At 56.6% G+C, this 12,664-nt stretch overlaps 4 protein-coding genes across 4 annotated transcripts; 3 read left to right on the forward strand and 1 right to left on the reverse strand.

The window, feature by feature from the left end:
* Nucleotides 1–336: 336 nt before the first annotated feature.
* On the forward strand, nt 337–928 carry M409DRAFT_24311 (uncharacterized protein; the record flags this gene model as incomplete). The annotated part of the gene is made up of 2 exons (XM_033807185.1): nt 337–487; nt 546–928. 2 exons carry the CDS (start codon nt 337–339, stop codon nt 926–928), a joined length of 534 nt encoding a protein of 177 aa, XP_033666350.1.
* A 2,905-nt stretch (nt 929–3,833) lies between these two features.
* Nucleotides 3,834–5,393, forward strand: M409DRAFT_32380 (uncharacterized protein; the record flags this gene model as incomplete). The annotated part of the gene is made up of 2 exons (XM_033810253.1): nt 3,834–5,148; nt 5,245–5,393. Coding segments are annotated over 2 exons (1,464 nt in total), but the record flags the coding sequence as incomplete, so codon positions are not given.
* Nucleotides 5,394–7,306: 1,913 nt separating this feature from the next.
* On the reverse strand, nt 7,307–8,420 carry M409DRAFT_67287 (uncharacterized protein; the record flags this gene model as incomplete). Its single annotated transcript, XM_033817332.1, has 2 exons — nt 7,307–8,319; nt 8,372–8,420. 2 exons carry the CDS (start codon nt 8,418–8,420, stop codon nt 7,307–7,309), a joined length of 1,062 nt encoding a protein of 353 aa, XP_033666352.1.
* An 819-nt stretch (nt 8,421–9,239) lies between these two features.
* On the forward strand, nt 9,240–11,099 carry M409DRAFT_55854 (uncharacterized protein; the record flags this gene model as incomplete). The annotated part of the gene is made up of 1 exon (XM_033813115.1): nt 9,240–11,099. The coding sequence occupies one exon, from the start codon at nt 9,240–9,242 to the stop codon at nt 11,097–11,099; it is 1,860 nt and encodes a 619-aa protein (XP_033666353.1).
* Nucleotides 11,100–12,664: the final 1,565 nt, after the last annotated feature.

Below are 12,664 nucleotides of genomic sequence, written 5' to 3' on the forward strand. Positions count from 1 at the left end.
GTAGGCGAAGTGTGGGCCGCAAGCCTGTGACGAAATCAGCCAAAACGAATGAACGTATCAAGACCTTCCATCCTCCACTCAACATTCTGCAGCTTGCATCTCTCAACGATCCCATCCTGCATCCTTTATTACCCGAGAAGGGCGGATTCTGAAGCTTTTTGCCATCTTCCTACAAGCTCAGCCTGGACGTATCTGCACGTGAAAGCACGCGGCACCTCATCAAGCTGCGTTGCACTGGCGCCAACCTTAATCCCGGATCACCCTCCGACGATCGCCAGCACCTAGGGCCGTGAGAGGAGAGGTAGAGCTCTCGAGGACGCACATTTGGAGCTGGAAATGGCGAAGCAGCTCCCCAGTCGACCTGCAAAGAAACCGACCTCCAACACCAACAGCAGCACCAGCGTGAAGAAAGCCGGCGGCATGGCAGGGCAGAACGGTTTCGACTTCCCTGTGCTCTTTACCATTGATGGATCGAACAGGCACGAGGGTAAGCACGAGAATAGCTTGGCCGAGCTGGGTCCACCGCTGATGACCTTATCTCTTAGTGATCCTGGTCAATCCCGGCCTTGACCTGGAGCAGTTGAAGGAGACTGTCCAAGGTGTGCTCGAATCACCGAACTGCGCCGAGATCTTGAGCAGTTATCGCAACAAGGAGAACAAGGACGAAGTGGGGGATATTAGGGTCAAGTGGTCGTCAGAGGGGAGAGATAAGCAGCTCTTCCCCAAGGATACTCTCTTGACGGATGACAATGTCGAGCCCGTGCTAAGGTTGATGTCGTCGTCTGGTGTCGGGAAGGATACGTTCGACATCAAGCTGAAGCAGCAGGAAAAGCAGCAGCAACAGCAGAAACCCGCGGCTGGCGGCGCATCCAAAGGCACCCCATCAGGTGGACCTCCCAAGAAGCCGTCGACACCCAGCACCAAGTAACTTCGATTGTGAGTCGGCTGGAATTACCATTTCCTTGATTTCTCGGCATGTAGACATATCAATCGCAAATGAGAGGAGTTGCTCAAAGTCACGGCGTTTGAATGTGGCGCAGTCGAAGCAATGATGTGCTGGTCGTTTGAAGTGGCCAAGGAAGTGTTGCTACGAGCGAGCGAATGCAAAGGGTCCGTTTCGAAACAACAGAGCACTCTCGAGGCTTTCCGATGGGCGTTGAGCTCCCAGCTTTCTCAACGCTGCCACGTTACGCGCAGCTCGTTTCGATTGATTCTCGTGCATGGCCGATGACGAGTGCAGCAAAAGCGGGATTGGCGTACTTGTGGCCGTCTGTGTCACCCATCCGACCATTGGTGTGACGGAATGGCCATGTCTCTGTGGCGCTTCGGCACGATGCGCACGTGAGAGGCTTGCGTGTCTGGCAGTGAACTGCCGGCAAACCGTTCCCCGAATGTCGTGCAACTTCGGCACGTGTCGTGGTATCGTGATTGGCGAAGTTGCTGGCGGCCTCGCACTGGCTCGTCACCGCTGAAATGGCCGTATGGGTTGCATACCCTTGTCATCGCTAAGGCCGTCTGGGAGAGCTTCCGAAGACGAAAACGGCTGGGTACAGTCAGCCGGCGTACCTACGTTATTCCCATGCACATAGCCGGGCCACGAGGCGCGATGGTGGTGGTACAACATCCCGCTTTGCGATTCTCGAGTCCCAGCATACGAAGTGTCGGTGTAACGTGTGTTTGTCGGTGCTCTTGGCAGATCCAAGAGCTCTCCAGGCCATCTAGATTCCAGCGGTTAGTCAGTGCAGTAGGGGTGGAATTAGTGCGGTGAACGCTGATGACTAGCTAGGTGGTCGCGCTTACCCCAGGCACAAGGATCTAGCGCGAGAGCGAAAGGGTTCGCGAGAAGCTGCGCAGTGGTACAGAGATGCGCGAAAGCGTGCGAGGGCATGCAATTGGACAGGTTCGTGAACAGCTGTGCCGCTCGCCAGGCGTCGGATGCGTAGGGGAGTGCTGGAGGTAAGGTGCCGGCCCAATCGAGCAGGCTATGTCGACGCGGTGGTGGATGATGTGGTGGTGGGCTGCTCTGCTCGAGGAGTGTTGGATGATGGATGGGACAGACCACGACCAGGAACCCCTACTCGTGGCAGACGGATGGCCCGCCGAGTGTCTGCTGCGCGGTTTGCTGGCCGGCCCCGTCGAGCACGAGAATGGCGCCTTCTGCCATCAGCCTTTACCGACACGGCGGATCGGTGTGAGAGGCACAGTAGCGGGAGTTGGCCAGGAAGTGCCCCTACGACGTGCAGCCGAAGCCTGGCAGCAGGTCAGGTAGACTACATGTATGCAGGCGTGGCAGCGTGATCACCGCGCGCTGGCTGGGCGAGCGAGGGAGGGAGGCAGTGGGAACAGAGCTCGTGGCATGGTCGGGTCAGAAGAGACGGCGCCGAGCAACAGGCCCGAAGCAGGCAAGCAAGCGAGGACGTCTGCCCTTTGAAGCGCATGGTTGGCGGCGGGCAGGGATGATTGGAAGCAGAACAGAGAGCTGCGGTGCAGAGACGCACCAAGCAATACCCGCACTGCACGGTACCCGGATCCCACACCACATGCCGGCGAGTGGGAGCGCGCTGTGAGTGAGTGAGAGCGACAGCTGCTGCCCCGCCTGGCCTGTTAGTTGGCTGTTAGCGCGCCGCTGGCGATGCGGTCTCGACAGGGCCGCCATCAGCGCGCGTTCGTTGTTCACTTCGTCGTGGTCGTCGCAGCAGCAGCAGCAAACGGAGATACACCCTCGAGTGTCTCATCTCGACCTCGACCGCACTAGCCTTCCCCCACACACCGCACCGCACACGCCAGACAACGGCTCCCTTATCTCTGCCGTCGTGATTGGGCCCAGCGCCCTGGAGACTTCTCCCAGGCCCTCATCCTCACTCACACACCGCGACCGCCCACCATTTCCCTCTGCGCGCGCATCCCCCTCCGCCGACCTGTCCTCCTCCCACCACCACCAACACCACACCACCACCGCCATCCTCCGCTGCAGCCACCCACTGCGCGCCCGCCACGTCCTCCCGCCGCCTTGTTGCTGTCGCTAATCTCACCAATCGCGACATCGCGCCGCCCCAAGCCGGCCGACAGCGCGTGTTGCACTTCACCTACCTCCCGACCTACCTGGCCTGCAGCAGCCGACCGTCGTCTGTGCGGTTGCGACAACTACTGCTCCTGCCCGTACTCGTCGCACGCGTTCGCTCCTGCCCCAGCACCACCTCTCTGGCCCATCGCACTTTCTGTCGCGCGCGCGCATCGCTGCCAGTCAACTCGCTGCTGCCGCACTGACCGTCCGCTTCAGTCCAGCTCAAACATCGCCTGTCGCAGACGTTGAGTGCGCCGCCCGCTGCGACCCGATCGCGACCGCCGTCTGGCTCTCATATGCCATCTTCGAGTGCCATCCTCCCGGTGAAGTTCGACGGCGACGGTCTGTGCAAAGCCCGCGCGCTACATCGCCATCCACGGTTCCTGGATCGCGTTTCCCGGCCCTTCCTCACGTCGCCCACGACGACCCGTGGGTCGACGTGCCCACCTTGTCGTTAACATTCCTTAGCAGTCTGCCACTCACTCCCCTCTCGGCGTCCTCGTTTCAGCGCTTCTAGGCACGCGCAATGGGCGAGTTTAACCCCACCAATAACTCGTTCCGCCCCAATCAACCCTCCAGCTACTCCCGCAACACCTTCGGCTCAACCGGCACGTCACCACCGACTCCATCGTTCAGATCCGACATCTTTGGCCAGACCTCCACCATCGGCGCGGCGCAAATCTACAGCACATCTCCCACCGCTGAGCGCCATCCATCCGACCGCGTTGGAATCATGCCTGCTCTGGCCGCCAGCTCTTCTGATCCGAGCGCGTTCGGCGTCGACGGTAGGCCGGCACCTGCAGTGGTGATCCGGAGACTTCCCCGGACCATAGGCCCTGAGGCTCTGAGGAGCATGCTGATCTTCGCCGGCGATCTCATTGATACTGAATTCATTCGCTCCCCATATCCAGAAGATCAAGGCTTTGCGACCGCAGTTGCCCGTTTCCAATCCTCGGCCGGCGCATTCGAAGCGCAGCAGAAGTTGAACGGGAAACCCAACACCACGAAGGAGGCGAACATGATTGTGGAAGCACACAGCGGCGGTGCGGCCGGACATTTCGAAAGGCGCAATACCATTGACGGCATTGCTTCCCGCACCCAGACCAGCTCTGCCTCGTCTGCCAGCTCCAATGGCGGTCCTGGAAGATCCAGGTTTGGCAGCACTTTCCAATCCACCGAGAAAATCTCCCCACCTCTGCCCAATTCCACATCTGCTGGCGACTTTCCCGTGCCCGAGAGCAGTGCGCATTTCCAGAACTTGTTCTCGCCCCAGTCTCCTTTGGCGAATGGAGATCATCGTGTTAGTGGCAAGTCGATGATCAACGACGACTCCGTGGACGACGAGACCGGAGAGCTCCTCAAAGATCCGGTCGCATACGCCAAAAGCGGCCAGCAGCCACTCAGTCGACGGCCCACTAACTCCTCCATCCCAGTGGGCCGCTTTGCCAGTCTTTCTCTCAGCTCTCCGAGCGGCGTTGGCAACAACATGATGCCCATGACACCCAACGGCTTTACCTCTCCACGTCATGGTTCCATGCAAAACGGCGCCTCGCCAATGTCGCCAACGAACGGTATGAGCAATGGCGGCTATGCACCACCCAACTTCCCCAGACCACAGTACCCTCCAGTCAATCCCGCCGACCAGAATCCACCTTGCAACACTCTCTACGTGGGAAATTTGCCAATTGATACTTCTGAAGACGAGCTGAAGGGTCTCTTCTCCAAGCAGCGTGGTTACAAGCGGCTTTGCTTCAGAACCAAGCAGAACGGGCCGATGTGTTTTGTGGAGTTCGAGGACATTTCTTTCGCCACCAAGGCTTTGCATGAGCTCTACGGTCATCCACTGCACAATAGCGTCAAGGGCGGCATTCGTCTGAGCTTTTCGAAGAATCCGCTCGGTGTACGCTCTGGCCAGACGAACGGCATGGGTCCAAGCGCTGTGATGTCGCCCCAGGCCATGGCTCCTGGATACAGCGGATCATCGAACGGCGGGAACTTCAGTTCAGTATCAGGCCCGCCGCCAGGACTTGCATCTCCACCAGGTCTGATGAATGGCAATGCACCAGGACTCACGAACGGCAACGGTCCAGCGCTGATGAACGGCAACAGCGGACTCATGAACGGTAATGCACCGGGTCTCATGAATGGCAACAGCGCCTATCGTCCACAGACGGCTGCAGGCATTGACGGCATGTTTGCCAATCCATTCGGCGTCTCTTCCCCCGACTTTGTGGGTCAAATTGCTCCACGCAACTATTCTGGTGGGGTGCCACCTGCTCTGGGTTCTGGCACGTACGGCAGAGACAATCGCAATGGTTACACCGAGTACCCCGACTATCCGGACTACCCTGATTACCCCAACGGTCCAAAAGGCCCCCATGGTCACAATGGCCGTTGATTGAACATGAAACGACTATCAACTCTCCACTTATGACGACACGGATATCTCCTTACGATTTTGGCGTTTTGCTTTCACGACGCGAGGCACACACGGCGCACAGGGCACGTTCTATACCAAACATAACATCGGGAGGCTCTCTGGATTTCTTGCTTATTGCACTTTTTGTTCCCAGTGCGAGATTCCCCCTTTGCGCGAAAGACGGTACCATGGCAGGAGAACATTTGACGTACGGGAGTTTGCTTGTGGGTGCCTTTCTGGAATAAACACCATTTCGATTCGATTCGATTCGGGGGCTCTTGGAAAAGTCGGGCCATACATGGACGAGCACGCAACCCCGTTTCACTGGCATACAAGGTTGTGTGCTCTGATTATTGATTTCACTACTACCACTACAACACAGCAAAATACGGCGGCCACAACAGGCTGCCATGGGAGCGGAACTCTGTCGCTTCTCTCTAGAGCGTCGGTTTTTTCCTATACGATGCATATGGTACAACACGCGGGAGCATATCACCAAGAGGGAAGGAGGGAGGGCATGCATAGGGTCTTTGCTGGACAACGACACGAACCGAGATGAGAGTGCGAGCTCTCTGTTTGCTGCTGCTGCTGCTGCGTCCTTTTGAGAGAGAAGGGAAATCATATGATGTGTTGCATTTCTGAGAGGGGCATGAAAGAAGGACGCGAGGAGGTCTTTTGCTGTTTGTGACGGCCGGATATTGACTGCCTGTTTGTGCTGTTTTTTTTTTAACACTGTTGGCTTTGTTGCTCGCTTGGGAATAGCATCAGGGAAAGTTCGCTTTATGGGATGAGAGTGCCACATCGAAATGGAGCACTGTAGACAGGACGATATCACTATTGCTACTACTAACCAATACTTGCGCCTTTTATCACAAAGGTGCCTGGGTACAATGAAAGTTGGGGAGGTTGTTTTGGATCTTTGAACCTCATCATCATTATCATCACGTCCTCCATTCTTGTCGTATCTCGTATCTCGTATCCCATACGTTCAATCAAGCCTTCAGACATGAATCGTATAACATGCACGCTGCACACGTTCTGCAATCACACACACCGCCGCCAAGGCCTTAAGACCTCTGCGACTGACCGACCGACTGACCAACATGAAGAACCGCTTGCGAGCCGGATGGAAGCTGGAGGTAGCTCTACTACCTAACAAGGCCGGATCCTAGCATTTCGCGGCGCACGGATGATGAACCCATGTCTCGGATATGCATTCAGACGAAAGTTTGATGTTGATCGAGTCATGAAGCTGTCTGCCTGCCTCCCGTCTTGTGAAGAGAGAGGGTGGGCTGTGGGATGGATGGGCTGTGACGATCATACATATACGTACGGGATGTTGAAACGTGGGGGGGGGGTTGCTATTAATGTTGACTATGGTAAGGAAGAGGAGGGGAAGGTGGGAATGGTTTTTGTTGGTTCATGTTCATGCTTTTCTTTTGGTATTGGACTTGCTCTACGTTGATCAGGTGTTGGTGCAGTACACTCGATAGCAGCTGCGCCTCGCCTTCGCAGTAGCCTAGCTCAACGCGTTGTGACAGGGTGCTTGACAAGGCGTCTAAGTATGTATGTATGTCCAGGATCATAGGAGGTAGCAAAACCCCAACGAGCACGAGCACGAGCAAGCACGCACGCACGCACATCCGCACCGGGCTGTGACGTGTTTCGACCTGAGCGAGCCGCCAGACCGAACAACTAACTGCTTCTCCTCCACTCAACCGCAGACAAGTCTAGACTTACAAGGACCTGCTCTTCAAGCTTCGAGTCTTCCCTGCAAAATCTCCAACCCAACTGCACTCAACCCCTCCTGACTTTGATCACATTCACCGCCAAAGACCGTACGGCCCGTCGGTGAACTTCCACAGCTTGACGGTCCCGTCTTCGCTGCCTGTGGCGTACAGCTTGCCGTCGGGACTGAAGCATGTCGTCCACACAGGGCCGTGATGACCCCTGCCGGTCTCGAGTTCGCGCTCGTTGTCAAAGTCCCAGAGGCGGACGAAGGTGTCGTTGGGACAGCCGGTTACGAAACGCTTGGCTTCTCCGTTGAGGGCGACGCTCGCGACGTCGCGGTCGGTTTTGATGTGTTTTATCAGTTGGCCTGATCGACCGCCTTCGAAGAAATAGATGTTTTTGCCGGCTGCCACGCTCACGATGCCTTCGGGGTGGCCAGGCATGCCGGTGTTGAGCTCGCAGGATCCGGGGAGGCCTTCGATTTCGTAGGTCGCGATGCAGGATCTTGCGCGCAGGTCCCACCAGCGGATCTTCTTGTCGTCGGCGGCGGTGATGACAATGTTGGGGTCGCGGGTCCAGATGATGCTCTTAATCGCACCCTGATGCTCGCCGGCGCCGATCTCGAATGATGGTGGTGCTTCTGCGTTGCCGTTGAGGCCGTTGGTGGTGCTTTCGCCAGGAGTTTGCACGGTTCGTGAAAGATCAAAGATACGCAGCTTCTTCTCCATGCCGCCCGTAGCCAGGACTTGTGGTCTCTCTTGGGGTGGAAACGCCACGGCTCTGACGATGTGGTTATGCTGTAAGGTGTGTAGAACTTCGCCGGTGAACGTATCCCAGACCTTGGCTGAGAAATCGGCAGATCCAGTGGCTGCTAGAGTAGCGTCGTCTGAGAGTCTGGCACTCCATACTGCGCCTTTGTGGCCAATGAATGTTCCAATCCAGTCACCAGTGAGGCCGTCACGGAGCATTGGGTTGTTGTCCTTGCACGCCGAGATAAGGTAGAATTGAGATGCTGATCCGGAGCTTGCCAAGAGGGAGGAGAATGAGACATGTGTGATTGGTCGTGAATGGCCATGACATGTCAATGGGACGATTTTGGTCGTGCCTGAAGACGATATTAGTGTGGCGCGTCAAAATTGCTTGTTGAGAACACACACCTGTGGTGATATTGGTCTCATCCTGGCGAGTAAACGCGAAATCCGCCATTGTGGTGGTTGCAAATGCCTGAGAGTCTTGTATCTAGCGAGTGGTGTATGAGCGGGTGCTGGTCGTGTCGTCGTGAAATCGTAAGTCGTTATGTTACAGAGTCGCACCCGAACGCCAATCCAGAAGAGATCAAGGCCGGTCAAGTATCCAACATGGACGAAGGGAGTGGCAGCATGAAAGGAATCCAGATATGAGCGATGGCAGATATTTGCAGGAGGCGAAGAATGAACACCCTTGCGCTATCCCTAGTTTGCGGAGATGGGCCGAGAAGGAGGAGGTGGTGGTGGAAGTCTTGGAAGTCGACTCAGGCCATCAAGGCAGGTTTTGTGGATGGCCACACAATACAGCGACGGGCGAGAAGCGAACAGGCGCAGAAATTCCAATTGCAAGGCGTGTTGCTGCTCTCCTGGCCGTCGTGGAAGTCAGACATTTGTGCGCCTCCTCCTGGCCAATCAACTCTAGCGTGCACGGACCTTGACCCGGTCGCTCCTGCCTCCCTCGTCATAACAAACACATTGGGAACCTGCGACCTCTAGCCACCGAGCAGCGGCGACTGCCGACTGCAAACCACTCGACACCGACCGACGACCTGGAAATACGGACGACGATTACTACCACCAACGACCACGATATCGACACCCCGAACGCGACCCTCACCGCCGAAGGACGACCGTGAAACACCCAAACAACCACAGGCAGCTGGCCCCCAGGATTGTTCCAAGGACATAGCAACGCGCGATACTCAATATTACGCACACCACAAATAATTAGCTTTGTTCTCCTGCAATGCGCCGCTAGAAACGCGCATCGTACAGCGACATGTCCTCGTCGCCGCTGCGGCCTGGCGCCGACCTCAAGGAGCAGCTGGATTGGTACAAGACCCAGTATGCGCAGCTGGAGACCGATCTCTCTGACTTCCAGGCGTCGAGTAAGGACCTGGAAGAGCAATTGGAAAAGGATGTAGAGACTGCGGAGAAGAACGAGCGCAAATGGAAGGAACAGGTGGAGAAGTTGAAGTTCGAGGTGGAGGAATGGAAGACCAAGCACAACAAGGCAAAGACCGAGTCAAACACTGCGCAAAATGCCTTGCAGAAGGAGATTACGACTATGCGCGAAACGACGCGATCGTTGCAGTTGCAGCTACGAGATACGGAGGTCATGAATGATGATTACGAGAGACAGGCGAGGAATACAGAAACGAGTTTGGAGGATATGGAGAGCAAGTATAACGCTGCACTCGAGCGTGGTGTATTGCTGGAGGAAACAATACGCTCGGGAGAACAAGAGCGAGAAGAGCTGCGAATAGAAACTCAGAGATTGAGGGACGAGCTGGGAGACCTCAAGATCGAGAACGAGATAACACTGGAGAAGCTGCGGCTGGCGGAGGATACAATAGACAATTTGAGAGGCGGCAAGCCATCTCCATTGCCGGTGGATCATCTGCGTGCGAGGAGTCCAGCGAGCGAGGCAAGCGGTATTACACCTCTCTCGCCCACAGCCTCAACGCCTCCTCCAAAGTCTGACACGGCTTCAGATGCGCCAACCCCGCCCTCGCCGCCACTTTCAGACGACCCAACGCATGGCAAGAGGGAGCAGAAGACACCAGTGCCTGCGATAAGGAGGAGATCGCTCATCCCAGACTCGGCAGCGACACCAAGACCACGTGGTCTGCCTGCCAAGCACTCGCGAGGTCCGTCAGTAGCGTCAACTGCTAGCACTGCCATGTCAGATATCAACAGGTCGATGAAGCCACCTACCAGCAGACCAAAGCCGGCCCGGCCCAGCAATGCGCCGAGCAACCTGCCACGCTCCGACTCGCTCTATCAGATCCGTGGGTTGATTGGTAGAATGCAAAAGATCGAAGAGCGTGTCCAGAATGCCCGGTCAAAACTGCCAGCACCCGGTAGCACACCCAGGGGATCACCTCGAGCAGGGTCCGCTCTAGGCGAGGCCATCCCTTCGTCAGTCACGGTACGAAGGAGTAGTAAGCGGCCGACTGCCAGCAGAACCTCTTCCATGGCCGACGACACGTCCATCATCGAAGAAGACCCATCGAGTGGTGCGACCCAACGACGTGAAAGCCACATCAAGCGGCTGTCATTTGGGATCCCTCGCCCTGCATCCCAGGCGACACACAGATCAGATATTCCGGATCGACCTCCGTCTGCAATGGATCGACCACCGTCAATGGCAGCGAGCCGGCCCAGCAGCCGCGCGAGTGTGGCGTCTCAACCTAATCGACCGCCCAGTAGGTCGGGCGCACGGACTGAACTCGGACATTACTCAGGAACCACATCGTCAACGTCCGCTGGTACTCACCATATTCCTGGACGGCCCAGATCCAGCCTCGGTGGGAGCTACGCCACGCATGGCCACCGACCCAGTTCGAGTTTGACAGACGTACGGAGGAGAGCAGCTGAAAGCGAAGACTCAGCCTTGACAGCGACGCCGAGCCGGCGAACAACGCTAGAAAAGAGCGGTATTCGGGGCCCATCAGCCTTACCTACACCTTCTGCGCTAAACAAGAGTCAGAACGGGGGAATCCGACAAATACCCCGACCCGGAGGTGTTAGGACGAGCAACAACTTCGCGCAAGTGAAAGAAGAGGGCGACGATGCAGGTGATATGAAACCGCCACCTCGGCGGCGGCAGATGAGCGAAGTAGGCGAGACGTATTGATGGTAAGAAAGGATTGTAGATGTTTGCGGGCAATGCAGCGATCGTGGGTCGGAAGCACGAAGCCGAAACCAAGCACTTTTGGGGCGGCACGAAGAAGAACACCGGCGGATTTTCTGACGTGTGGTGGATGGAATCTACGCGAACAGAAGCATCGGAATGGCGCTGACCCTACATGGGGGCCGTGTTGGACACCCACGGTTGCTGCAGATGGCGATGGCGGCGGTAGAGGTGATGGGTTTTGCTGCCTTGTTCATAGAGATACTCCTCATACGCGAAAGAATGAATGCATCGCTTACTCTATAAACATTTTTATACCACGTGTACAGACATCCGGGATTCAAGTGTAAAGATGCACGAGGTCACACGCACGATCCGGATGTGCCTTCGCGATCGATGCGGACGTGAAGATGGAGCGCGTTGATGATGGGTTATCGGAAAGCGAAAACAGCAGCGTCAGTTGTACAACCCTGCACGATCAATCATTATCCCCGGTTGGCGTGGGCACGAAGAGCAGAAAACTCCCGGCGCGGAAAGCGAACGAAAGGCCCCATCCCCTTTTTCGCCCATGCACGCTTCGCGCAAGCCGTGGAAAGCGAAATGTTGCAACGTTCGCGAGGGCCAATACTTGTGGATATCGTCGTTGGTGCTGGAAAAAGACGTTGTGGATAGGGGAGGGAGGGAGGGAGTAAAAGATAGCGTAGCGTAGGGCGGAGAGGAGAGCCGTGATGATTGTCCATTATTGCGCAAGAGAATTCTAAGTTTAGAGTCGTGTGTCTGTCTCTCGCGCAACACAGCGGTGCGGCGGCGAGAAGGTTTGGTGCTTTCGGAATCTTTTTGGTGCACACACGACACCACCATGCGGAAATCCCTCGTGGGGTGCCATCGATAGCGTACAGGCCAGAGGTGGTCTTCGGGCGCCGGGAGGCCAGTGCTGGGGCCCTGACGGCCGTTTTTGGGAGCAAAGTTTCCCTGGATATAGAAAAAAATTGTTTGTAAAGCGCCGACGACGATGGGGATTGTTGGACTGGATGAGTTGGGAAACAGCAGGACTGAACATATGCAGGTGGAAAAGAGAGACAGGACAACGGTTTTGTAGCTAGCTATCGATTCCATCTCTCCAAGCAGTACTGTTGATTGATTGGGGTTGGGGCGGTTTTGGTTGAGAACAGTCGAGGCGGGAGGTACCTGCAGTGAGCGGTTCTGGGGGGAGCTGTGTCGCTGCGGCATGATGATGTCTTCCCAACCATGAGGTGGACGACTCCCGGCGAGGGTCTGGCTGCAGTGGTCTGCACTCCGCAAGGCGAGGGGAGAGCTCTCAACCGCGCTGTTGAATCCACCGCGATGCTGGCTGGCCCCAATGCATCTGGCGAGCGCTGGGTGATAAGGGCGTTGGCACCTTGTTGGTCTCCGTAGACGCCCGCAGCTCAGCAGCAGCAGCAGCAGCAGCAGCAGCACGGCAGTATTATTATCGAGATGGTGGAGGTGTTTAATCAAAGCGATGCGCATATCGACAGCTGACCGTTGCCGGAGGAAGTTGCGGACGCTCGGCGCGATACTCCATGCGG

The sequence above is a fragment of the Zasmidium cellare genome (assembly GCF_010093935.1).
Source record: "Zasmidium cellare ATCC 36951 unplaced genomic scaffold M409scaffold_22, whole genome shotgun sequence".
Lineage (NCBI taxonomy): Eukaryota > Fungi > Ascomycota > Dothideomycetes > Mycosphaerellales > Mycosphaerellaceae > Zasmidium > Zasmidium cellare.